Raw genomic sequence first — 25,839 nt, 5'->3', positions numbered from 1 at the left:
GGAGAAGCAAAGAGAGCGAGAGAGGTGAAATTACTTTGAGTACTTCTACCTAAGTTCACTTCTAACGTTATAATATGAAAGAGAGTCGAGTGTTGTTGTCGTTGTCGCTGATGTTGTTGCTGCTGCTGTGTTGCTACTTTGACATTTGTGGGTTAAGAAAATAATTACCCTAATATTTATAGAGCTTGTGTGTAGCTGAGGCAGAGATTCGAAATTTAATTGCCTTCATTTTGTTATGGCTCTTATAACGCTGTTCATACTATACACTTCCCATCGGGGTACATAACTCCACTCAATCTCTTTACGTATTACAACAATTTCCAGTGCATTAACTTTACAACGAACAAAAAATGTACTTGCTCTCAGCAAAAGGAAACATGTTGTTTATAGGCTTTAAATTTACATTAAATCATTGCCTCTAGTTTTATTATTAATGACTTTGAAATTTAACAACTCATCAATAGTTTCGCCTCTCTGTGCAGCTCCAATAATCAGATAGGTCAATACCTAGGTCTGCAAGGGTATAAAAAGAAATAACAAAACAAAAAAAAAAAACTTTATTATTGCCTCGATGTTATTACTTCATTCTTGTTAATGATTCTCGAAATGCTTTTGTTTAACGCTCTTTTGATTGCGTTACGTAGCTGTGTGTGTGACGACGGCTTTATGATGAATGAATGGTCAGCTCTTTGGGGTTCTCTGTTCCTTGGGTTCTCTGTGCGCTCTCTCTCTTTTGGGCTAATGTAAATTGCTATTTTTATTATTGTTGGAACAGGCCAAATGATTGCTTTGCATGTTGTGCCAATGAACCCGTCCTACAAAGCCAATTCAATGGCTTATAATACTTACTATATACGACCAGCATTAACGCCTGTTCCCCAATTAACACACATCACGTGCCACGTGTACAAGAACTTCGTCGTCTTCTAACCGAAAACTGACCCAATTTGATAGTGTTGTCGTAAAATATATAGTTTGCATGCCCCCAAAGCGGATAGCGAAATCCATCTAGCGTCTCTTTTTCTTGCTCGCTTGAATGCAGCTCGTACGGAATTTATTTTTAACTTTTGTGCGAAAAACTCAAAATGATAAATAATACATTTATATACAAACATATTTTTTTTTTTTTTGCTGAATTTGTTTGTAGTTGCGTTTTTGTTGCTGTCGGCGTTGCCTGGCTGCCAATTTGCCTTTTATTAGGCCAACTACAGAATGTTTTTCATGGCTGTCAGCATTTTCTTTTTTTTTTTTTTTGTATTTCATTTTCAATTTTTAATTTTGTTGTTGCTACCTCCGCTCCGCTCTCTTCTCTGTCTATGTCGTACGAAAGCAGATTTGAGCAATTCTCGCCCACCCAAAATTTGTGGGGCATATTTCGGCTGTGACCCATTGAAGAAAGCCCCCCATCGGAAGAATTCAAGTATCGACATGAAATTTCTGAAATGTGACTAGAAATTTGTGCACTCTTCTCTCTCTCTCTTTCGCTTTAATACGTAATCATTTTATTTGGTTTATTTCGCTTATGTCGGATTTGTTGTTATTATTATTTGTTGCTGAATTGCCTATGTTTTGTCTTGACTTTGACGTCTTTTGCGTTTCTTGCGCTTAGCTGAATTTGCAGTGAAGCGAAAAGTTGTCGAGGGGCGCTCTCAATGGGTTAATGGGCTGAAATAATAATTGATAAATTAGCGTTTCACAATATGATTTGCTTGCTCCACACACTTAATTATACAATTCAATGCGGAAAAGTGTTCAAAGCAGCAGTGAAATAATGTTGACCCACAAGAAATTCATCAACAGAACTAATCGCATTAAATTTGTGAAGTTTTTTTTTTTGTGTGTTTGTTATTACTGTCGTTCATTCAACTCGGTGGAGTGCGATCCATAACAATGAAAAGATGAAAAGAAAAAAAAAAAAAAATGAAAATAATCAAAAAACGACAATGAATGGAGACACCCACGCGTCTCTAAGCTCAACAGTTGTTTATTTATTATTATTATTGTTGTTGCTGTTGATTATCCACTTAAATTACAAACTTTGGAGTGCTTATATTAAATTTCTCAGGAGACAAAAAGGGTTAATTTGATGGGAATTCGATACGTTTTTTGGCTGTCATCAAGAGTATTTGTATTACTTTGAAGGAATTATTAAAATATTTCAACATTAAACATTGCTGAATTAGTTTTTCTTTTATTTGTGCATATTAAAATTAAATAAGTAAAAAAAATATATATATATATATTTGCATCTTAAAAAAAATTAGTAAGAAAGCTACAGTGAGATATCCGTTACCCATTTTGAATAAAAACAATCTTAAAATATACCAAAAATATACATTTTTAACAAATATACCGAAGTTTATATTCGGTATATCGATGAATTACTATATTCAAAATATACCATAAATGTCAAATATACCAGATTATTAGATTGTGCAGATAGAAAGTTTTAAGTGCAGCTAAACGAAAAAAATCGTTCACTTTCAGAAGAGTATTCGCAAATCGACTAAATGTCAAAATGCATTTCTGACTCTGTTATTTATGATAATTGCCAAAGCACAGAATTTGACACAAGGGGAAAATGCCAACAATAACAAAATTATAGCAATAATAATAGTTTATTTGCATTTGTTTATTTATTTGCTTTTTACAAATGCTCACACAGTGTTTACCTTTGTTTGTTTTTTTTTACTTTCATTGACAAATTAAATAAATAAAGTAAATGCTTATGAATATTGAGTTACTCACTGAATGCTAATCGTCTCAGAGGCAAATATTAAAACGATTTTCTCTGTTGTTCTTCTGAGATTTTAAAGATTGAAATCAGCCAAATTGGGTGACAATTGCATTGCTTTATTTTCGTTTCTTCGAGAGATTTTAAATTAAGAAAGCGTTGACCTTCCTACACATATCTGTGCTCATACAAAGTATTTGAGATGGCGTTGACAGCCGCGAGTGGAGAACGACACAGAGACAGACTATTAAAAGTGCTTAGCACAGATAATTCTTGGTTATTTTTAATTGGCTGCTGAACACATGTCGACGGACTTTCGCATCATTTAGAATGCGTATAATTTTCGGATGGATTTCATGGCTGATTTGTGAATGTTGCGTTGCGAGCTGTTTTTAATTTAATATGCAATTCAGAAGTAGCGAGTGTAAATATTTGATGCGCATTGTTTGGCAATTTAATAAATATGATTGTCTGGCGCATTACGCATACGCACTGTTTGCCCGGACACACCCCAAAAATTGACGCATGCATGCGTGTGTATGTGTGTCTGTGTGTGTGTGCTTAGGTGCAACCACATTCAGATTATTTACGTATATATATGCAATAAGGAATTTTCGTATCCTGCAGTTATAAGCAAACGCATCGCATTCTGGAAGCTTCTCACTAAAAGTCTTTCTCTCACTCTCACCAGGGAATTTATTTCGTTTCTCTTTTTGGCTATATTTTCAATTTAGTTGGCATCTCATATTTATGGCTTTGTTGGTTTTTTGCACGTTGTGTTTGTTTGCTCTTGTCTGGCATTCCTTAGACTTATTAGATATTTGATTTTCCTTTGGCTAACGTTAAAGCAATGCAATGCAACGCATTGGCTTGCTTAATTGACAACATGAAGAGGTTGCACATATTTCTGTGGCATGCTAGAATGTTGTGTTGCCAATGGGTTCAAACAAATAGCATACTAAAATTGCAATAAATGCTAGCTAGAGTTTAATAGTATTTACATTTAAACAACATGAGGAATGTTCAAATCAAGCCACAAGCAAATTATGATTTGCTCATGCAATAGATATGGCATTTATTTGCTGATTATCTAAAAGTATTGCAAAAATAAAATGAAAATTTATGGAGTTTAAATGAATGTTTTTTTTTGCTGATAGATGAATCAATTAAAAGTCTATAATTGCATAATTCTTTTTGTTCAACATTTTGCACTTATTTAATTGACTACAAATTTAAACATTGGCAGAAGAGATATGCATATAATTAATACTCGAACACTCGTATTTCAAGTTCCAAAATTTCATTCAAGATCCTTTGCATTCATCTTATTTTGCTTGGCTGTGGGGGCAATGGAAATTGAGTTTCCATGGATGCACGTCGAAATGTAATTACGAACCATACTTTAAACATCTTTATGCTGTTGTTCCTTGTTGTTCTATTGTTGTTGCTATCTCATGGCAGTGGTTCTTCTTTGTGTGTGTGTGTGTATGTGTGTGTGCTGCTGAGAGAGTATTCATACCTTTGTGCTTGCCTGCCGACCTGCCAAGAGCTGCACTTGGCTGCACTGCAATTTGTGCAATTACTCAAGTTTAACCCACGCACTCTCCAACAAATAATCATATGCAAAGACACAGGCATTCATGTGCATGTGTGTGTGTGTTTGTGGCAATTCAATATTGGCAAAATGAAGGCACACTGACAGGTCCATCTACTCGACCCTAACGTGGTCAACCCTTTGTGTTGGTTACGCTCTTATGGTTTTTGGCTATAGGGAATTACAATTATTTGCACGTTTACGTTTCAAGCCATAAATATTTAGTCAATGCAGTATGTCGACCGTCTTTTAATAGCATTCAATGTGGGGGCGTGGCAATTGAATCGTTGTCATTCCCACGAATAGCTTAAATTACCAAAACACGGGGTTCGTCACCCTTCTTCTATTATTTTTTAGAGCTCAAATAAAAATGACACACTCAAAATATTATGTAAATCAATAGTGTATGAAATTGTTGTATACCCTTTAAGTGATTAATTTATTTGGTTCTAGCTTGCTTATGTGATATACTAGATAAATATGAGCACATTTGCTCAGAGTTAATAGATAAAAAGGTCAGCACTTGAGACCAGACAACAGCAGCGAATCGGACAATTCAGTCGGCCGAACATAATGGCAACAGACGAACGGAGCACTTGACAGTGTGACAATCTAATTACATGGCTGACGTGTTCAGATGGACTCGCAAGCGGGGAGGACTTCCCCGTGTCGCAAGTGGCACCCAAACCCAAACCCAATTCTCGACCTCGCCGCCGTCGCATTGTGTTGTTGTCTGGCTTTGATGTGTGCAGTGAATTTGAATAAATGAATTGAGCGCATGAGTGGAATGATCGCTGAAAGGGCGCACCGACTGGGCATGGGCAGGTCAGCTCCGTTTAGTAACTTTGGCTGCACATTTTCAGCTATTATTAGAGAAAGGCCAACTCAAATAAAAAAAACGAAATAAACCGAAAAAAAGGAAAAAGCAACACAACTATAACGTGTCGAAGAACGGCTGTCTGCCCCCATAGAGTAGATGCCCAATTCCATGGACAAACTCTATGGTATATCGGAGGGTTAGTCGAACAAACTGTTAAGCGAGTGTTGAACACAGGGACAGAGACGGCAGCAGGGGCGGGTGGATGGATGTGATGTCTGTCAGGACACGTACTTGACATAAAACGCACGTAGGCAGGCAATGCCACACACAAAGCGCACATTTCAAAGCAAATCGACAAAGAATTGAACGCCATTTGTTATAAATGTTTTAACAGTTACATTTTTTCGGAGGGGGGAAACTAAAGTGTATGCGGGTATATTCAATGTCAGCATACTCTTTAAAAAGATAGTAAAAAAAAAAAAAAAACAAGTAAGAAAGGTTCCCGCTACTCATTTTTAATGAAAGTGAAACAGTGCAGTATTATTCTTAAAATGTACCGAATTAATATATCTAACTAATACTAAATATACTAAATGTTATATTTGGTTTATTGACATACATTCCAAAAATACCATAGAGTCCGAAAAATACCACATTTTCAGCGAAAGCAGCTTGGAGATGCCTGTTACATACATTTTCATATTAGTTATAATACCCTTCTACCCTATGATTAGCGAGTATAAAACAGGATACGCGTGTGTCAACACAATATGAAACTTGATTCATATTTTATTAGCCGAATTCAAGAGTTTATAGTTACAAAAAAAATACTAATATACTACATAATAAAATACTACATATGTCACAGCTTTTCAATGAAATGCGCCAAACACCAAAACCTTTGCTATCAAAATACACTAGGTAAATCCCAAATACGAAAAAAAAGTATGCAAAGATCTTATCCAGGATGATTACCAAATACGCTTTTGGCCAGATTTGCAAGGGAGTGTATATTTGACCCTCTTCAAGCCATAAAATACAAATCCAATTCTGAAACGATACGCTTCAGGGTTGCCGGCTGGCCGCCCACAATTCATAGTCAATGTAAAATAGAATGGAAAAAAAAGAATCAATTGGCTATATAGACGACACTTTACGAGTATTGTTCCTATTTCAAGTTGATTATGTTGAAGCGCCTTTATGACTCTGCTCTGTCGTGCCGTTGCCCATTTTGACCATTTTGCCCATTGGCCATTGCAAATTGTGCGACAATAACAAATTAGCTGCAATGTGTGGCCTGAAAACAGAGAGAGAGAACGAAGAGAGAGAGACACATTCAGACAGCAGCTGGGATGATTGTGGACGGACGACGGGACGGACTGTTGAGCATTACCGTTTGAACTGAACCTGTTGTGCATGTAATTTGGCAGCAAAAGCGGAACCCTTTTTGTTATGAGCCCCAGCAGACGCCGCCAGACGTCGAGAGTTGAGAGTCAGAGAGCCAGAGCCAGAGCTAGCCGGCAAATCCCGAGTTCCAGTTCGTTGACTCTCACGTGCGCCAGGGATGGACGCTTCGTTGCTTGGTTAGTTGGTTGGTTGGTTGCTTGCTTGCTTGCTTGGTTGCTTGGTTGACTGCCTCACTGCCTGACTGTTGGTTGATGGTCGCTGGTTGCTGGTGGCTTCGTTTGTAATACCTGTGCGCGTTGCTTTGTAAATGACAATTTTACCGTTTTGCGGCCCCGCTTTGTGAAGCACTTTTTAGACTGGGCCAGCAGCAAGAGCAATTTGTTAAAGTTGCGACACACACACACGCACTGCACAGTGGTATAAGTTAATAAATATCATTAAATACAAATTTTAAATGGGGGGATAATAATATTTTAAATTTGAATACTAACAACAAGAGATAAATGTAAAACACAAAATAGAAATTCTGTTGAATTTATTTAATGAAATTTCCATAGAATCGCATCAGTGTGCAGCGTGAACAGGCAGTTAGTTGAGCTCACACTTTTCATTGCTGTTATGGTTGTTGTTATTGCCGTTGCCGCTGCTGCTGCTGGTGTTGCTGTTGCTGCTGTGCGTGCCTTTTGCGGGAAATTTTTATTATGACTTTGCTAATGTCAAGTGCAAATAAACGTTTGACTGACGACGGAGACGGAGATGGAGACGATGAAATGCCCCAGCAAGTACGTGAGCCCAACGAAGCGAGCCACGCCTCCTATTCAGGCAGGTACAACAACAACAACAACGACAACGACAAACAGCAGTAGCATCAACAACACAAATTTGTTGCAATCAACATAATCAAAACAGACATACAAAATGTTGGCTATGCTGTTTGATGGGTAGCCGCCTCCATTGATGACGCCATTAAGTACACGCACACACACACACACACACACTTACACTCACATATGCAGATATAACAAACCTTTGAAGGAGACAAACAAAGATGGCCCCAAGTTGTTGCTGTTGTTTCAGTGGTTGTTGCTGTTGCTGTTGAGCCAAGTCGAGTGTTTATTGCATTGCAGGTGCGCCACATGCTACGCTTTTAAACGGTTCTTCAGCCGATTTGTATCTGTCTGTGTGTGTGTGTGCCATAATGACACACCATAAAAGAGGCCCGCATATAAATAACATAAATAAATAACATTAAAACAAACTCTTCTCAAAACGTTAATTGCATTTGAATGCTAAGTACGTGAGTCGCAGCTCTAACGATGCGACTTTTTACATCACCACTGAGAGAGAGAGAGAGAGAGAGAGGGCGTGGCAGGTCAGGCTAGACGATTGAAGTTTTATTACTGGTGCAAATTGCACTCGACAGTTAAACATTTGGCAGATGGCAAAAAAGTTAAACAAAACAAAAATAAAAAATCATTAACAGTTGCACGTTTTCCCCTTTGCAAATACTTTTTTAGGGAGGAAAACAAAATACAATAATCAACGTATGAATGGGAAAAAATAAATTCCTAGATTTCAGTGGGTATTACGCAGCTTATAGCCGATATTTCCAATTCGCATTATCGCTAAAAGAGTTTCCCTAGTAGACTGTAGAGAATTTATGTTTAGGTTTTCTTTTTCCATTCATCCATGGGGATTTATCAAATGGGCTAAGGATAATAAAATCAACAAACGCGCAGCAGCAACTATTGGTCCTGCGGCGAGGATGCTTTTGTGTGTGTGTGCATGTGCGAGTGTGTGTGTGTGGGGAAGAATGTGGCAGCAACAGGATCTGCATGTTGCCGGTTGCGTTGCCAGGCTGCAGCAACTGAAATACCGTCGCCATTGTTAGTTGCTTTTGCGTTTTGCCAACGAAATTAATTAAAAACTTGACAAACGCACATAACAACAACAACAACAACAGCAGAAACCTCACTCTTTGCTGAAAGTTAAAGCTTTTGAACTGGTGTTGTAAATGCATCTGCCACAGGCGTCGATGTTCGACAAAATTGTTTACAAATATTTTTGCTTAATAATCATGGCTTTTGTGTGTGTATATTTGTTTTTTTTTTTTGTTGTTTTTTGCGTTCCATAAATATGAATAATTATTATGCAAAAACGATAGCAACACGTTGATTAAATATGCATTAATTAGCTAACAATGATTAAAGATTGCCATTGCAATTGGCAGTTTGCAGTTCAACAATAGCATATGTCATTCTTTTATCAGGCGTTTTTATTAATTGTGATTTATATACACTGAAAAAAAGAAGTTTTAAAATCACGAGTACTAAGAATTTTGACTAAAAAGTGTTTCAAGAACATGAAAATCTTAATGTTAGAAAATTCATTTCGTTTTCAAAAATATTTAATAAAAAAAGTGTTTTAAGATCAACAAAATATGTATTTATTTTACGTCTTTTTTATTTTTACCATTTTATTACTTCATTTCGTATTCAGTTGTTTGTTAATCGCTCTTCTTTCGACATACTTATCAATACTTTCTTAGATTACAATGATGAAAGGATCGTCACAGCTCCACCTACTGAGCTATGGACGAAAACACTCAAAGTTAAATAAATACTAACTGAATTTTGTAACCTAAGTGGAGTATTTTTTTTCATTTTGACAATTTGTCATTTTTCAGACTAATATTCTTAGTTTAAAGAATTTGTTCTTAAAGTGGTCTTATTTTAAGCCCACAATTATAAGAGAAATGTTCTTGATTTTAGAAATTGGTCTTTTTTTTTAGTGTAGGGGTTCTTGATGGAGTGCCTTTTAATGCGAAACCTTTTGATTTGTAGTCTCCTCCAATTAGAGATACGCATTTGCCATGAAATCGATGCAAATCCTCTTATGCTGAGTACGTTTAGTAATTGGTCTGAAAGGGTTTGCTTACGGTTTCCTATTGTGTGCTATCTAATCCTTTGCTCAATACACGTAATTTTGTGTGAAAAGGTAAATTTCTCGTATTTCAGACAGAGCAGACTGAAAGCGTATTTCAATTTGTATTTTTTATGCTCTTGGTTAATAAGCACTTGGTAAATCAATTGAAAGTTGTCTGTTGTTTGCTTAAAACAATAGCGGATAATTGTGTATCTGCAGCTGCAATGCAATTAATATGCATTCAGCGGATGCTTCGCAACCAATAACTTTGACAAAGATCAAAGTGTGTATACGCTGAGTACACACACACACACACACATCCAACAGTTTAATATGTAGGCATATGTAAGTAGATTGCGTAAATCTCTGCACAAATAATGTGCTGAGCAGTTGAGATTCTCGAGAGACAGATAGAGAGTGTGTGAGAGAGACGCGTTATGAATGTCAATGTAAACTGAGTTCCATTGATGTTGTTGCTGTTGTTGTTGCTGCTCTTATTGTTTATTTCATTGTGCAACTGCAACTGCATATTCATATTCTCTGCTGCTTCAATTCAATTCGTAAAATGCACAAGTCTTGCAGACTGCCGGATAAACAGAGAGATGGAGGGAGTCAGCACAGGCCCCCAATTGAAAGGTGGCAATAAGCAGAGATGAGAGTGGAGAGGGGCGTGTACAAAGAGGATTTAATTAATGATATGTCAGGCAGCAGTCAGGCGTCAGGCAGCTGCAGATGGATGATTGCACAAAAAGAAAAGCCATGTGAACAACAACGAGAGCAGCACAACGACATAAGGTTTTTGCTTTGCACATGGAAAGTGAAAACAAATGTCTCTCAATGCTTGCATCTATTAGATAATGTATCTATTATCTGTTGCACACACACACATACACATACAGATGCATACAGTTGTTATTCCATTATCGAATGCAATTTATTCAACATGTCGAGAAGTCGTCTTTGGCTTTTTCACGTTAAGTGCGTGCACATGCCAATGTTGCATGCCACATTAATAAAGCGCTCAGGTTCTCTCTGATTCGTTTTCTGTGGAGGCCAGTCTAAAAATATAGCATTTGAAGTACACTCGAATCGGGTCTCTCTCTCGCTCTTTCCTTCTGTGATGTGAGTATGTATGTCAATTAGTCCGAGCAAATTGAGTGCCGTCATCGCTGTTTTGTTGCTGCCCCTGTTGATGGTTGCTGTTGCTGCCACTGACAGCCTCCTGAGAGGTTTGTGTGCGGGATCCTTCAGCTGTCTGTCGGTCAGCTTAGCTTGAACTAACATATAAAACAGCTTAGCGCTTTCGACTCCGTTGTGGTCACCCCTAAAACACTTTGGGCTTCATTTGGTTTCATTTGGAGTTAATTTTAATTGCATTCAAGTAGGAAATCTCAATTTCACAGCAATTTCAGTTCAAATTCATTAAAGCAAATCGGCACGAAACTTCCATTGGGTTTATGTGTCGCTTCTGTATGTGTGTGTGTGTGTGTGTGATGTGATTTAATGCAACTTTCGCATTAATTGCCATGCGCGTCGACCACAGAGAATTATGCGATAATAATGATGACGATAATCATGAGTCTCTCTCACTCTCTCTCTACGCCTCTCTGTCTCTTTGATGATGAAGATGCAGCTGCTGATAATGATGTTCTTGTTAGTGGCAGTTGGTGTCAAGTGGCCAAGTCTGGGCATAATGAAACCCGAGCATTTACTTATCTCGATGAGGCTCTATAAATTGAGCCATAAAAAAATGGCGCTTTATTTTTAAATGAGAATGCAGCCAGAAAAGCACTGCAAATTAAACCAATAAGACTTAATTCATTTATCACAAATGAAAATGATTTAACTTTTAAAATTACAAGGTTTGGAGTTAATTGTTGTCACATTAGCTAATTACATTATTAGCAAAAATCTACTCTTAAATTATCTATACTATCGATTTAAAACTGTCTCTGGCAACTAAAATACTCGTGTCTATTAATTAAATTTCCATAAAAGGGCGATAAAAATCTGTTCGATAATAAAATATAGTAGTGCTGTGTGTGAGTCACGAAAACACGCACCTTCCCTCACCTTTGTCATGCGCATCGCTTGTCGTTGTCGCTGTTATCGGGGACAGTTAAAATTGCAAAAATTGTCAACGCAGCGTGTATTTAATCTGGTCAAACTTCCGTTGTTAAATGAATAAAACTAAAAAGCGTTAACGCAACGCACGCCACTCAGATGTGAACACCAATTGGACCCTTGGCATTTGTGCGTTTTGCAAATCAAATGTTGATTTCATTTGCCACACACAATAGATACAAACAAATGCAGCAACAATACTTAGCCAAGAGAGAAGCATATAGTCAAAATATATGCTGTATTTGCTTTGTTGTTGTTGCGTTGTTTTCACGAGTTTCCATTTGCATTTCACTGCACAACAAGTCAACGAGCGAGAGCTGCATTTGCTTCACTGCCTACACCCTGTAAACACCTCAAATGGGGTAGCTTATGTCTGTAATAACTAAAGCTATTTCCCCCAACACAATTACTGCATATCAAACTAGTCAATCACTAGTCTTTTTACCCGTTTTGTTTAATGGTCAGTCTTGTTGTTGGCTTTGGCGAGCATTATCTTCTTTGCTTTGCGTTTTGTTTTTATTGACCATTATCTGTGTCCTTTTCGCACAGTAAAATATATATGTGTTGTACACACACCTCTTGAATGCATCTTTTGTTTCGTTTGTGGCCAAATAATTTTTTTTTTTGTGGCTAAATCTAAATGCGTCTCTTTTTGGGTTAAATTCATGCTCAACAAAAGACTTTTATCATAGGATAATGCATAATATATGTATAATATATATAGAAATACATAATTTATATCTCTGGCAACGCGTTGACAGATCTGTGAGAACTTCTTTGGGTTAACTGAAAAGCAAAGCTTAAGTATGGCCTTGTCAATCGGTTTGTTTGTTGCTTTCAACACACTCGCTGTCACGTTCAACGCTGCTTGTCTGCCAGCCAGGCCAGATAAGCCTTGTGTTGTGTGTATTGCGTATACGCACCGTGCACCGAGCAGAGAGAATCCATAAAACAAATGCCATATGCCATACAGCGTTTACCATATGCAATACGAGTGGTTTACGAGTATATTCATACATATTATTCATTCGTTTTCGTTCATTTTTTTCGCTTTATCATCGCTGGCATTTTGCGTGTCGCCCAAAACAACTTTTTGATGCTCTCACGCGAGTTTTTTATTGTTGGCAGTGTTGTTGTTAATACCCGATGCAAAGATGCGGTTATTGAGATACATAAGAAATCTGTATCGACAACTTAAGGTGTGTTTTTTGGTACAATTTTTGTCGTGTCATTCTCTTGGTATTATTGACTTGATTGTGATAGTTTATCTTGTGAGAATACAAACACAAAACACTTACACACAGACAGGTAGAGAGAGAGGGAGAGGGGAACAGTTGAGACGAGACGATTGCACACACACTTTGTGGGCAAATGTGTTAATTGTATTTTGATTGAATTGCGTTGAAATATTTACACAGCAGCCAGCCAGCAGAACGTTTAACGTGAATGTGAACGTAAAATTTGTTTGATTTCTGATTCCAGATACAACAGCCAGAGAAAAAGGAAGGCAGGGCATAGGGCCAATGGGTCGCATCGACAGTAACAGGTTTTCAATGAGTTCCCACTTCAATCATTATATGCGTTTGTGTTTATTTTACACGCTTTTTGTTTAAGATCTCTGTTCTGTTTATTGTTCCGAGTCGATAACAAAAATGTGAATGACAATGAGCGGCAGCAGCAGTTGCAGTTGCAGTTGCAGCTGCAGCTGTGCGAGGACATGCTCGAATATACTTAATATTATATTGATAGGGATTGTTTAGCATAGAGTCAACACTTCAAAATTCATATACAGACAATGTGTATCTCCCTTTGTGAGAGTGTGTGTGTGAGAGTGTTACGTGCTCCCCTCTTCCTGCTTGCTTGCCCTCTTTGTAATTTGTGTGCCCCATTTTTATAATAATCCATATCCATACAAATTTTGATTCATGTATTGTTCGCTTAGTTTAGTTTGAGGGTTGCTTTTTGTTGTATCCTTAGCACATCGTTGGTGGTGGTGGTGTCACTGCGCCAGAGTTTGTTCTCTCTCTCTCTCTCTGTTTCTTTCTCCTCGCTATCAGGCTCGCTCTCCGTCGTTTATCTCCCGAGAGTGTGCTCTCTTGAAGCAGCACTTAGACACCGACGACTCTCTCTCTCGCTGTGTGTCTGTTTTTCGCTCTAGCTCTGTATCGTTATCGTACTTTTACCCTAACTACGACGCCTTGAATTCACGTGCTTGTATTTTGGGTAACCTTTTCTTTTTCCCCGATAGCAATATGAAAAGCAGCGCCAAACATTTGCTGGCCGAGAGATGGCGCCACAACTGTAGTATATATGTTGCTGCAGTTAATGGAAAAATCATGAAAATTAAGCTTCGTCGGCAACGTCAAGTTCCCAGTTAACTTTCCCTTTGTTATTCTGTTCGCCGACTGGCATTGCTTTTGTTTTTGTGGCCCTATAGCTGGCTACTTATCCGATTACTTTTAACTTTTGACATATTTTGTGCGAGTGTGCCTCGGAATGTTGCCAGATTTTTGTTTTTGTTTGCTGCTAATATGGCACTTGAAATTTTATGATTTATGAAGTCGTTTACTTACAGCATTGTTCACAGTTTCCGCTCACTTTCAAAGTTTTTGATTGCCTGGCAAAAGAACAAACTAGAACAGTTCAATTTAGAGTGGATTTTATAATTAATTTAGGTATATAAAATGTGATTTCATTAACACCAAATTCTCATTATAAACCAATCTATAATTTACATAATCAACTAATTTATATTTTCTCTCTTTTTTTGCAGGTAAACAAATGCTAGCAATAAATTAATATTTAATAATATATTAGGGGAGGCGGCGATGCCTAGTAAGTTAATAGAATTCACAAAATGACCATAAATTTATGAAATGCCATTGATAAAAAGAAGTGTTGATTTGTGCATTCAAAACAGTGCTACCACCTGTTATCGAGAATAGTTGGTAAATACTGCCTGCTTTATTGTGTGTCTGTTAATTTAATCTGGCAACACTGGCAGCCCATCACTATGCACAGTTGTTGTTGTTGTTTTGCTCTGGTTTTGTGCTCTTGTGTGTTATGTTGCGCTCTTCCGAGGTACTAAGTGATTTTACGTGTTTGGTGCACCACACACGTCTGCTGCCTCCACCTTTGTCTGCTGCCCGCATCGCTGACGTTTCGTTTCATTTCGATTATTCTTCTTGCTTTTTTTTTGTTGTATCCGTCTTTGGCGCTCTCCAAGCTAAACTCTCTCGCGTTCGCTCTTGCTCTCACTCTCACGCTCTGCCGCTAGTACACGCACACATACACATACACACACACATAGATTTTTTGCGCTCTGTTGTTTTTCGGCTTGAGTCGCGGGCTGAGTTTTTCTTCTCATTCTTTGCGGCGCGCGCGAAGCAAGAACAACAAAGCCGACGATGTTGACGACGACGACGACGCGCGAAGTACAACGAGGACATCGCCGAGGACATCGTTGTAGTGAGTAGTATAGGGATATAAAAATGTTTTGTGCGATTTCGCCGCGACTAGTCTTACGTACGTGCCGGGATCGCAATGAATGTGTCGCCTCGTCTCGCCTCTAGCCAACAACAAAAACAACAACACTTCCTATTCATCGCTGTCGTCGTCTCCTTTGAGCCATAAAGTTTTCTAGGCTTTTTTATTGTTTGCATTGCGAGCCGTCGGGAATTGCCATATAAAATTTGATAATACAAATTAATGAAATGATTGGCGCGCGTTTCTAAATGTGCGTAACTCTCGGTTTCGGTCTCGTACTCCTCCGTGTGTCTCTGTGTGTGTGTGTGTGTGTGCCAAAACAAATCATAAAAAGTGCAAAGCGATAGCGTAAAGAGGATAACGCCAAGCTAAAAAAGAATAATAAAAAAGAAATATAAATTAAAAAAAATAAAACATACAAAATACGCAAATCAGTTAATTCAGTTGGAATTATTCGTGTTTGTGCAGTGCATAAAAAGCAGTCAAAATTTTCACCATTTATCCGCAAATATTTAGTGAGTATCTCAGAGATGGCCGTCCGTCCGCCCGTCCAATTGTCCGCCCCCAATTCACAGCTCCCTGGCTCCCTTGCTCCTTTCCGACAACAGCAAGTTGCGAGTATAAACAATGTGCGTGTGTGGGAAAGAGCACGCGTGCAAATGATGTTTTGGGTGATGTTGTTGTTGTTGCTTTTGTTACTATTTTCCTCGCTGCTGCACGTCTTTAGATACGTCGATATAGCGCCACAAACATACGTACATACATACACATACATACATATGTACATGCACAGATACAGATAGTCCCAAAAACAACAAGAACAACAGCAACAACGTCGATGACGACGACGTGAATTGTGAAGAAATGCGCGTTCGTGTGACCCCATAGTATCTGCCGCTCTCACCCTACACTCTCCACTCCACTCCGCCTTGCCTTGCCTTTCCGCTCTTGCTGCCTTCTTCTGCCCCCGCATACCGTGGAAAAGCAAAACAAATAAGATGTAGATACATTTTTTTCGTTCCTACACGTTGCTGTTGTTGTTCTTCTTGCTGCTTGCTTCTTGTTGTTGTGGCTGTTGTTCTTCTTCTTTGCCTCGTTGGTGGCAGATGTGTAAGTGTATTTGTGTTTTATCTATATGTGTGTGTTTGAGTCAAACGTAACTCTCAAAATACAAGTATCTTTAGCTGTGCTGTCCATTACTTGTATCCATTAGATACCTGTGCATGTGCTTTGATGTTGAGTGCGTGTTTCGTAGTTTCGATTTTTGCCTTTTATTTCACACTTTGTTTGTCATTTGCTTGCTCGGTGTTCACTTGAGTCCCATAATATGATGGCTTCAATTGTTGTTGTTAACTTGTTGGCCAAGTTTGTGGCTTTCTTGCTATCGCGTCGTCGTTTACAGTTATGTGATTCTTGCTTCTCGTTCTTTACTTCACTTTTTTATGAAGCCGTTGGAGGCGGAGGCGTCGGTTTCATATTTATCGTCTGACAACACTCAAATGCAATTGATGGGCATATTTAATCGATGTCGAATGTCGTTTTCGTTGTCGATGAGTAGCAGGCAATTTGATATACAGAATGAAAGTTGTTGTGGAAAACGTGATAGCCAATTTGCATGCGGCGCATTTTAATAAGTATTTCCATTGAAACTAGAGTAGATTAGACTTACAATCTGAATAGTAAGTGCAGGAAATGCATTCAGACTTGTTTGGATATTCTATTTTAACATATCACACTAATTTCAAGGTGATAAAATTAGCAGGTTTACAACAAGTAATTACACAAAAGTTATGCTTACATACATCTGTAATTTTATCACCTGATGCCACTTAAAATATAATGTGAAAACGTTGCTTGTTTGTTTGCCATGTTATTTGCTTAACTTTGAAAATAAATTGAGAACTTGTCGTAAGAGCAGCAAACAATTGAATTGAAGTGCTCATCAAGCGATGCTCTCTTGCAAAGTGATTCGTTATCCTTCCTTCCTCCTTTATATGCCACATTTGTTATACAATTGTGAAAGAGAAAGAGATTTGTTCAGGTGACAAGCGCTTTAGGTCAGACCAAAAAATCTACTGTCTGCCATATGATTTGTGGTAGTTGTTGTAGTGGGTCGTAGTAGGTTGTTGAAGCGTGACGTGCTAATGACGCTGCCATTTAGCAGCGTCAACAACAACAACAACAACGTGTATGCCACACACAAGTCCATAAATATGTTACCTCACAGGATTGCGTGGCTCCGACTGACATTGTGTGGCTATTGTGGTGTTTAATGGTTTGTTGCCGAGGGTGTGGGCTGCTTGCTGTGGTTTTAAAAGCACGGCCAAACATTTTGCACCTACTTGCGAGCGGATTTTTGGCAGTCACATGGGTCGTATGTGTAATGTGGCACACGAGTCTGCTATGACTTGACAAATTCTTGATACACAACTCTCTATGACTCATTGAGATTGCCGCCAATGTGTGTCTGTCTATCGTCTATGAGTCTGTGCGTGTGTGTGTGTGTCTGTGTGGTTGTCTCTCTGTTGTCACTGTTGTTGCGTATTGATTAATTATAAATACGGCGCCCATTTGCCATTGGCTTTGGTAATGCTAGCAGTTATTGTCAGGCCGTTAACATCAGTTGGCACTTTTCCCATGGCCATTTAATGCATATTTAATGCGCCTTACACTTAGTGTAATATGCACAAAAGGGCTACGTCTCGATTCAAAGGCAACAGTCATCAGTTACCGGTTGCCGGTTACCGCTTTTCCATCAGTTTAGCATTCGCAGTCAATGACAGCGATCCAATTGTAGTATGATGAGATATATGTATATTCGTAGACGAGCGACGTTCAGTAGTTTGATATGTAAAGTGCATAGAGACTAAATTAATTTGATTGACAACGGTTTTCGATGTTTGTTTTTATTGTCGAAGCAAATACAAACACACACAATCGGAGCGGACACAAATGGCATTTGATTCCTGGCCAGTTTGTGCCACCCTTTTTCAATTACATTAAGAACAATTTACCCAGGAGTTCAGAGTTGTGTGGAAATGTTATCACCAAACACTAGGGATGATTACAAATGAATATGAATGAGTAATCAGTTAGGTTAGGAGATATTAACTACCATTACAAAAAAAAACAAAATAGTATAAAGAGCGATTATTAAATTGTCTACAAATTGCAAACCTGCTTTATTGATAATTAAATAAAATGATTCAACAAAAGCAAAAGGGAACGTTCATTTTGGGAGCTTAAATCAAATCATTCTGTGCAGTCAGAGAATCGCTTTTATCTTTTTGTATTCATCTCGGTTATTACTGAATGTAATTAGGCTAATCTGTGAGTTAATGAATGCTCAGCTCAAATTGTTAACTTTGTTACTGATGATGATGATGATCATGATGATGATGTTAGTGATGATTATGATGTGGTGTCATCGACGGCTAGCCAGTAATTTGCATGCCCCACTCACCTGAAAGAGAAATGGGGAAACTCCAAACTCATTTTGAACAACACTCGAGACATGAGTTATTTGGCTCGAGTGGCGTTGCAAGTGCGGTGGCGGGGCGGGGGTGCAACGCGCCACAAAGCGAAGGCAACATTTTTTAATTGCAATCACTGACTGACTGCTGCTGTTGGGCGTCCTTTTGTCTGCTGCGCTGTTGGTTAATTGGCACGCATTAAATGCACTTTGTCTGCGGCTTGCATGGCGTATGCGTAACATGGCTTTAGATCTCTTTTCCCTCATTAACTACTGTTAAATTGCATTAAAAACGCGTGTCTAATTAGCAATAAATAAGACATTTAATTATAGGCACAGCAAATCACATAATCAGCATTGACATTGTGTCTGCACTGATCTCCCCTTCCTCCCAAAACTCCTCACTACCGAGTGGGCGTCTCAATGTTAGCTTCATGAGGTACCAGTTCAGTTTTATTTTCCTTCCAAGAATTATAACAAAACAGCGCAGCATTGAGTGTTGTTCTCTCCCATCATCCATCACACACACACAGACACACACACACACAACTAGCGCATGAGCTGCGCCGCCTTTAGCTTTAGCTTCACCTCCCAAACTGTGGCAACCGAGAGACCTCCAACAGCCACAACGACCATTGAAACGTGCCTACACTTATCGATTTTTATTTCATTTTTATCCATTCTTTGCTGTCTTATTTTTTGCTGGCTGGCTGGCTGAGCTCCTGTGTTTTCCACATCACAGACTATCCTGGATGGCATTGCGATTCTGACCTCTATGGCTGCATGGCTGCGCATTGTTTTTGCACAAACATTTTTGTATGTTGCTTACTGCTCATAAGCTGGCTGAGAGGGGGGACTTGAACTCAACTCGTGCTCTACGGAGTATGTATGTGTGTGTTTGTGTGTGTGTTTGTACTAGTCGGTAGTCGGTAGTCAGCGACATATCGCCATAACACCATCAACAGTTCATACACCAGGACGACGACGACGACGACGATGTCGACAAAAAAGCGAGCTGCTTTCCACTTCCATGTTGTTGTTTTGCTGCCTGTGTCGTCTCCGTGGTCCTTTTGGGGTCGAATTGTCACACGGCTGGTCGTTGGTTCGCCTGCCTTCGTTTTGCTATTGTTACAGACTCTGACAATAGAAGCAGCAGCCAGGCCTCCCTACTCTCCTCTTCGTTCTCTCCCTTGCTTCAGCATGGCTCCTACTTAGTGTAGCTGTTTGGTGATGCGAGGCGCTGAGGAGCCGCGAGGCTGAGGTTATGCCAGTCAACCAAATAAACGAAACAACAAAGACGACACACACACACACTAACACACTGACACACGCGTGCACACATAAAAAAGAGAGCGAATAAAATATGCGAAAGCATAACAGAGTTGCCATAAGGTGGACTCCAAGGCTTGGCTTGGTCCGCGCTCTCTTCACTCACTCACTCTCTCTCTCTCTCTTTCCAAGTCCGTGGCTGTTCCCATTAGCAGCCAACGGCAACAACAACAACAATAACAACGACTATGTCGGCGCTCTTATAGCTCGAGTGTCCTGAGTGTACACAAGTATGTGTATGTGTGTGTGTGTGTGTGTGTGTGTCTTGTGCTTGCACATAAATAAACAATTTTTTTGTAGTTGTACGTTCTTTGAAACTGAAATCTGCCAGCTCAGCGTCGCAGGGAGTTGGACCGAAACACACTCGACGTTCATAAATATCATGATGCCAAACTACGCTCAAAACTCGACTTAAAAGTCCATTACAATATACTATAGTATAGCGACACAAAAATCTATCTATCTGAATGAATTATCAATTTAAAATGCCTAAGCTTTTAACACCTACACAATGAGCCAAGAGTTTTCTCACTAATGTACTATAAAAAATAGTTGTAGAGCTTTCAAAAATCCACTAGAAGTTCTTCAAACAGCTGCTGTATTATTTAACTGTGCAACCTGTGCAACCTTTTTGTAATAGACTGTGATCCATTTATGCAGTTTGTTGACTCCTTTTAATAGAAGCTGAGTAAAAATGCATAATTAAATTACGTGACGACCCAAAAAGAGATAAAATAAAACCCGAGAATACATACTTGTATATAGCTGTGTGTGTATAGGTTCTCTGGCTGTCTGTCTGTCTGTCTGTCTGTCGACTTCAAATACTCTTTGCAATTTTACTTTACTCTTGCTTTTGGCCCCCGCACTTGCCGCATTTAGCTTAATTCAATTTTGCTGCTTAACAAGCCAAATGCCTTGAAGGCAAGCTGAAAACATGAACCGCCGTCGCCCAAAACAGGATAACCCAAGGATAGGAACGCGTCAGGATTGTGGCTCACTCACTCTCTTTCTCTTTCTGTCTCTCTTTGACTGACTGTTGGCAAGTAGGAGATGAAGGAAGGAGCTAGGCGGGGGGCGGCTGCTGCAACACAAACAAAAAGCTAAAACTACTCGCACTACACTTTCCATTACCTTTGCCGTTTACTTTTTATTTCTCCTCCATTTTTTTTTTTTTTTTTTTTGCTGCTTTTATTTCCTCCTTGCTTGCGCTTCAACCGACAAAATTTTTACTGACTTTGACAGGCAGCAAAGCGGCGCACACAGAACGAACTTTCAGATATTCGAGTGCACACAGATACTCAGATATGTAAAAGTGTGTGTGTGTGTGTGTGTAGACGCAACTACTACTGTCGGTGACTGTGCAGTCAGTCAGAGTTTGTGCCTCGTAAATAGGATTCATCTCGCTACGCGGGCAGCCGCCGTTTGACTCTCTCGTCTTTGCTTCTGCCTCTGTGCCAATCTACTTGGCTCAGTTCTGTCTCTTGTGTTCTTGTTGTTGTATTTTTTTCCTCCTTTTTGCTTCTGCACAAAATGCAAAATAATGTGGCAACATCTGGCCCTGCCCTGCCAGTCGACGTCGCCTCTGTTCTGCGCCAGACACTCAAGTAAGTAGATGGCAGAGGCTGGCTGGTCGACTGTCTTTCTGCCTCTCTGTCTGTCCGTCTGTCGCTCAGTCTCTTGCTGCCTCGCAGGCTGGCTGGCAGGCATGCAGTCGGGCAGTCAGTTAACTACCATCGAAAACACATCCCAACAACACATCCAAGCCATGCAACCATGCAACCATCCGTGCAACCATCCATGCAACCATTCGTCGTCGTCGTCGTCGCCTATCCGTGCGTTCATCTGCGTCTCGGCTAGCCAAACTTTTGAGCATCTCTCGACATATGTACGTGCATATCAAGTGTATATCTTTTTTTCTCTCAATTTTCGCTTTGCATTTCGCACAGGCGAATTGCCGAGAATTGAATGCGAAAGTTTTCGCCACATTTCGAGGCAAATAGAAAGAAAATCATATCACAATTGGCACCAAATTAAATGAATATGTGCAACATATGTTGAGAGCTGTTTGATAGCATTACTTGATTTGTTCATCATTAGAGCCCTAATAGATTGAGAGGTTTCTATGAGATGCAGATTAGAAAAGATAAAAGATAAGTGTCAAATATTTTTGAGTTATGGATTTATATAGTAAAACATTCAGATTGGTAAGCGGAAGATACTCAAATTTGATATATATAAAAGTTAGCTGTCTTTTTAGTGTTGACTCTTTTATAGACATGTTAATCTTTGTATAAGCAAGATAAAGATCCAAAGCTACAGATACTGCAGTTGAAGAGTCTGTAGAATAAGCAGCAGCTCTCATTTTTGTGTAATAGATACACAGCTCTGACAGTGCGATAAACTAGTTAAAGATACAAATATGCGTAATTGATGAGCTGCAGATACTCCACATTCCACTCGAGATAATGGACATTACATTTTATGAGATGCCACACCTGGTTGCGAGCTGATTCGTTACGGTTCTATCTATCATATTTGTATCGCATCGTGTCGAGTCGACTCGAGTTGAGTTGAGTTGAGTCGTGTCGTGGCGTAACTGAGACACTGCGAGGCATACTTATAAGTACGTTTATTCGTATTTATATGCCATGTACACACTTATTGTTATTGAGAGCACACGCGGCGCGGCTTTTGAATTACGTTGCTTGTGGCAACGATCCCTACCACACCACCACTGCCCGTCCCGCCCCCTTTCCTTGCCACTTCCTCTCTCTGAGACATTGCTGGGCATCTTAAGCTTTGGCTACAGCACAAAATGATTGTGCCCAGCGCCTAAAATACAAAAACTCGAATGTTGCCAGGACAATTTTCACAAGTAAAGCGACAACAGCAACAACAACTGTGGATGTGGATGTGGATGATGATGTGGATATGCTTGTGTATGCTTATGCTGAATGATGAGAACGATGCCGTCGTCGACATCATCGTCGTCGTCGTCGTCGTCGTCTCCCGCTGCTAGCCTGGGCAGCAGCTGTAAGCGAGCGGGCGGGAGGTGCTTGTTAAATTCTTTTATGCTTTGTTTTGCTGTCGATAATGGCGGCAATGGCTACACATATGCTGTAGTATACTTTATATGTATGTAGATATGTTTGTATGTATACTAGGACGAGACAGACAGTGGGGGGTTTGAAGCATTGCTCATGCCTCAATTCCAATCGTTGAGTAGGAGACGAAAGGCGAAGACTTCTTTTGATGCTTATGCTCATTTATCCTTACCTACGCCATCCCCTTCTTCATCTCCACCTCCACCTCCGCCTCCATCTGCATCTTTGGCTCTGACTCTGGCTTTGCTGTTTTTGGTTGCTGTGGTGCTGAGTTTTTTTCTGTTTGCCGCCTCGCTTATCCGTAATTCCTCATTTTTCGTACGCCCTTTGTGTCTGCCTCCTTCTCTGCTGCTGCTGATGCTCCTTCTGCCTTTTGCCCTCTGTCTTGGCTTGTCCTGCTTGCGACGTATGCAAATTAATGTTGTTGCCTGCTATGCGAGGGGCTGGGAGGAGGCAGGCTGGCAACCCATCGTTGGTATTATGCAAATTTAAGAATACTTTCGTCTCTGTTTGTTGGTGGTTTTTCATTTTCATTTTCTAAACAATATATAAATATTGCTGGCGCACAACAACAACAACAACGTAACGTAACGTAACGTATTGGCAACATATTGTGGCAGGCAACAAAGTTGAACTTTTAATTGAAAAACTACCTGAGACACACCTTCATCGTCTGCGGCCGTCAAGTCGAGTTTATTTCAAAGCGGATTTTAATAAGCGCCAGCACGTGCATCAACAACTTTTTCGCAATACCAACAACAACAACCATAATAATAACAATAACTAGTTCAACGTTGCACAGATGTCAATTTGAATATTTATGTTGATTTAGTGTCAGTTGTGTGTCTGCAACTCGAAAGAACTTATGGACTTATGTTGAGCTTAAACGTCTCTTTGCATTATATGATTGCACTCTATTATTTCTGTGGATTCCAGAAGTTTCCAACTTCGTTTTCACTCAATATGCGAAATAAACGACTTCCTGTTTGGCAATACATTCAAAACAGAGCTGTGAACAAATCCACTTGGTAGCCATAAAAAATCATATAATTTCATTGAATGCGTAATCGACTGCAGAACACCCTTTAAGTAATAAGTTAATAATTGAATTAGTTTTCAGTATTATTATTATTATTATTATTATTCGAAACGTTATCATTATTCAGTATATTATTATTTAGTATTATTATTATTGTTCGGAATATTATTCAGCATTACACATTTTTATATATATTATCAGTATGCAGTATTTTATCATTATTCAGTATATTACTATTTAGTATTATTATCATTGTTCAGTATATTATTCAGTATTACAATTCTTATGTATAATGTTAGTATTCAGTATATTATCATCATTTAGTATATTATTTAGTGTTATTATTATTGTTCAGTATATTATTCAGTATTACAATTCTTATGTATATTGTTAGTATTCAGTATATTATCATTATTTAGTATATTTTTAGTGTTATTATTATTGTTCAGTATCTTATTCAGTATTACAATTTTTATATATATTGTCAGTATTCAGTATATTATCATTATTCAGTATATTATTATTTAGTATTATTATTATTGTTCAGTATATTATTCAGTATTACAATTCTTATGTATATTGTCAGTATTCAATATATGTTATTATTAAGTATTTTATTTTTAATGTCACTCAGTGTAATATTCTTGTATATTAGTATTATTCCGTATATTATTTCACCTTCAAAATAGAATGACACTTTTTACATTGTAATCAACTAGTTGGTGTTATAAATATGCAGCATTAACACCGTCATTATAATACTAGCTGTGCAGGGTATTAAAAAAAAGAGTGCCCAGAAACGTACAATTTTGTGAAATGAAGAAGTGCAAAGAACTCTTCAAGCACTAATGAAACTGGTTTGTTTCTGTTTCTGGCTGGACGACTTGCAGCCCGGCAAGGCTAAGTCTTGGCCAAATATGTGACTGTGACTCCCTTTCCATTCATTCCCCCCTTCAGTGTGCTCCTTGCGCCCTTGGCACGGACATCGGGCCGCCCTTCCGCGCTGGAAATGTGCTAAGTTGCTTCGTTTTGTATGCACAAAGCCAGAAAACGGCAACCGAAAAGTGTGCAGGATGCAGAAAAGGGGCAGGGAAGAGGGGCGGAGCAGTTGCTGCTGCCTGCGGCAAATATAAGAGTTCCAGCTTCAAAATAAACAACTTTGAAATGGCGCGCAATTTTGTGCACAAACACACGCACCCAGCAATATATGTGTGTATCTGAAAGATACTCTGTTACTGCTCGTTGTGGTTGTTGTTGTTGTTGTTGTTGTTGTTTTTATCCAGTTGCGCTTTGGTCACGTACAAGATTGCTGGCCCCAAATGGCTGTCGATGTTTATGCCTCGACTTGTGTTCATTATGGACAGTTCGCGTCTCTTGACGCATCCCCATTCCCCGTTCTCCATTCCCATTCCCTTGCTTGGTTATGCGATACTGGCAGCCACCCCGATGACATTAGTGGGTCAATGCTGGGCCAATAAATACGTTGAATAAGTGCACAATTTTTGACTCTCTCCCTCTCCCTCCACTTAACTGATGTTTAATTTTATACGTTTTGGTTTCGCTTTTGCAGGAATATTGTCTCCTCCGGGTCCGTTTCTGACGCCCAGTCCATCACCATCGATCTCAGCTAGTCCACGCCTGCAACCATCACCATCGCTATCGCCATTCCCACAGGATGTGGTGCTTGTAGCCGGTGGCAACGCATTAAACGCCAACAGCAATCCCCAGGAACACGTAAGTATAGTTCCCAACAATGTAAATTTGATATATATTACATGTGTATGCTTATCGAATTATTTCCTTTT

The 25,839-nt window shown here is 39.1% G+C and overlaps 1 protein-coding gene across 1 annotated transcript in view; it reads left to right on the top strand.

Annotated features, from left to right (window-relative positions):
- LOC117576801 (mucin-17) overlaps nucleotides 1-25,839 on the top strand; it is a 54,123-nt gene that overhangs the window by 14,952 nt on the left and 13,332 nt on the right. Inside the window, 1 exon segment of the mRNA XM_052007887.1 lies at nucleotides 25,605-25,768. Within this exon segment, the coding sequence (XP_051863847.1) occupies nucleotides 25,605-25,768 (164 nt within the window).

The sequence above is a fragment of the Drosophila albomicans genome, chromosome 2R, assembly GCF_009650485.2.
Source record: "Drosophila albomicans strain 15112-1751.03 chromosome 2R, ASM965048v2, whole genome shotgun sequence".
Classification (NCBI taxonomy): Eukaryota; Metazoa; Arthropoda; class Insecta; order Diptera; family Drosophilidae; genus Drosophila; species Drosophila albomicans.
This window is presented reverse-complemented; position numbering and strand designations above follow the sequence as displayed.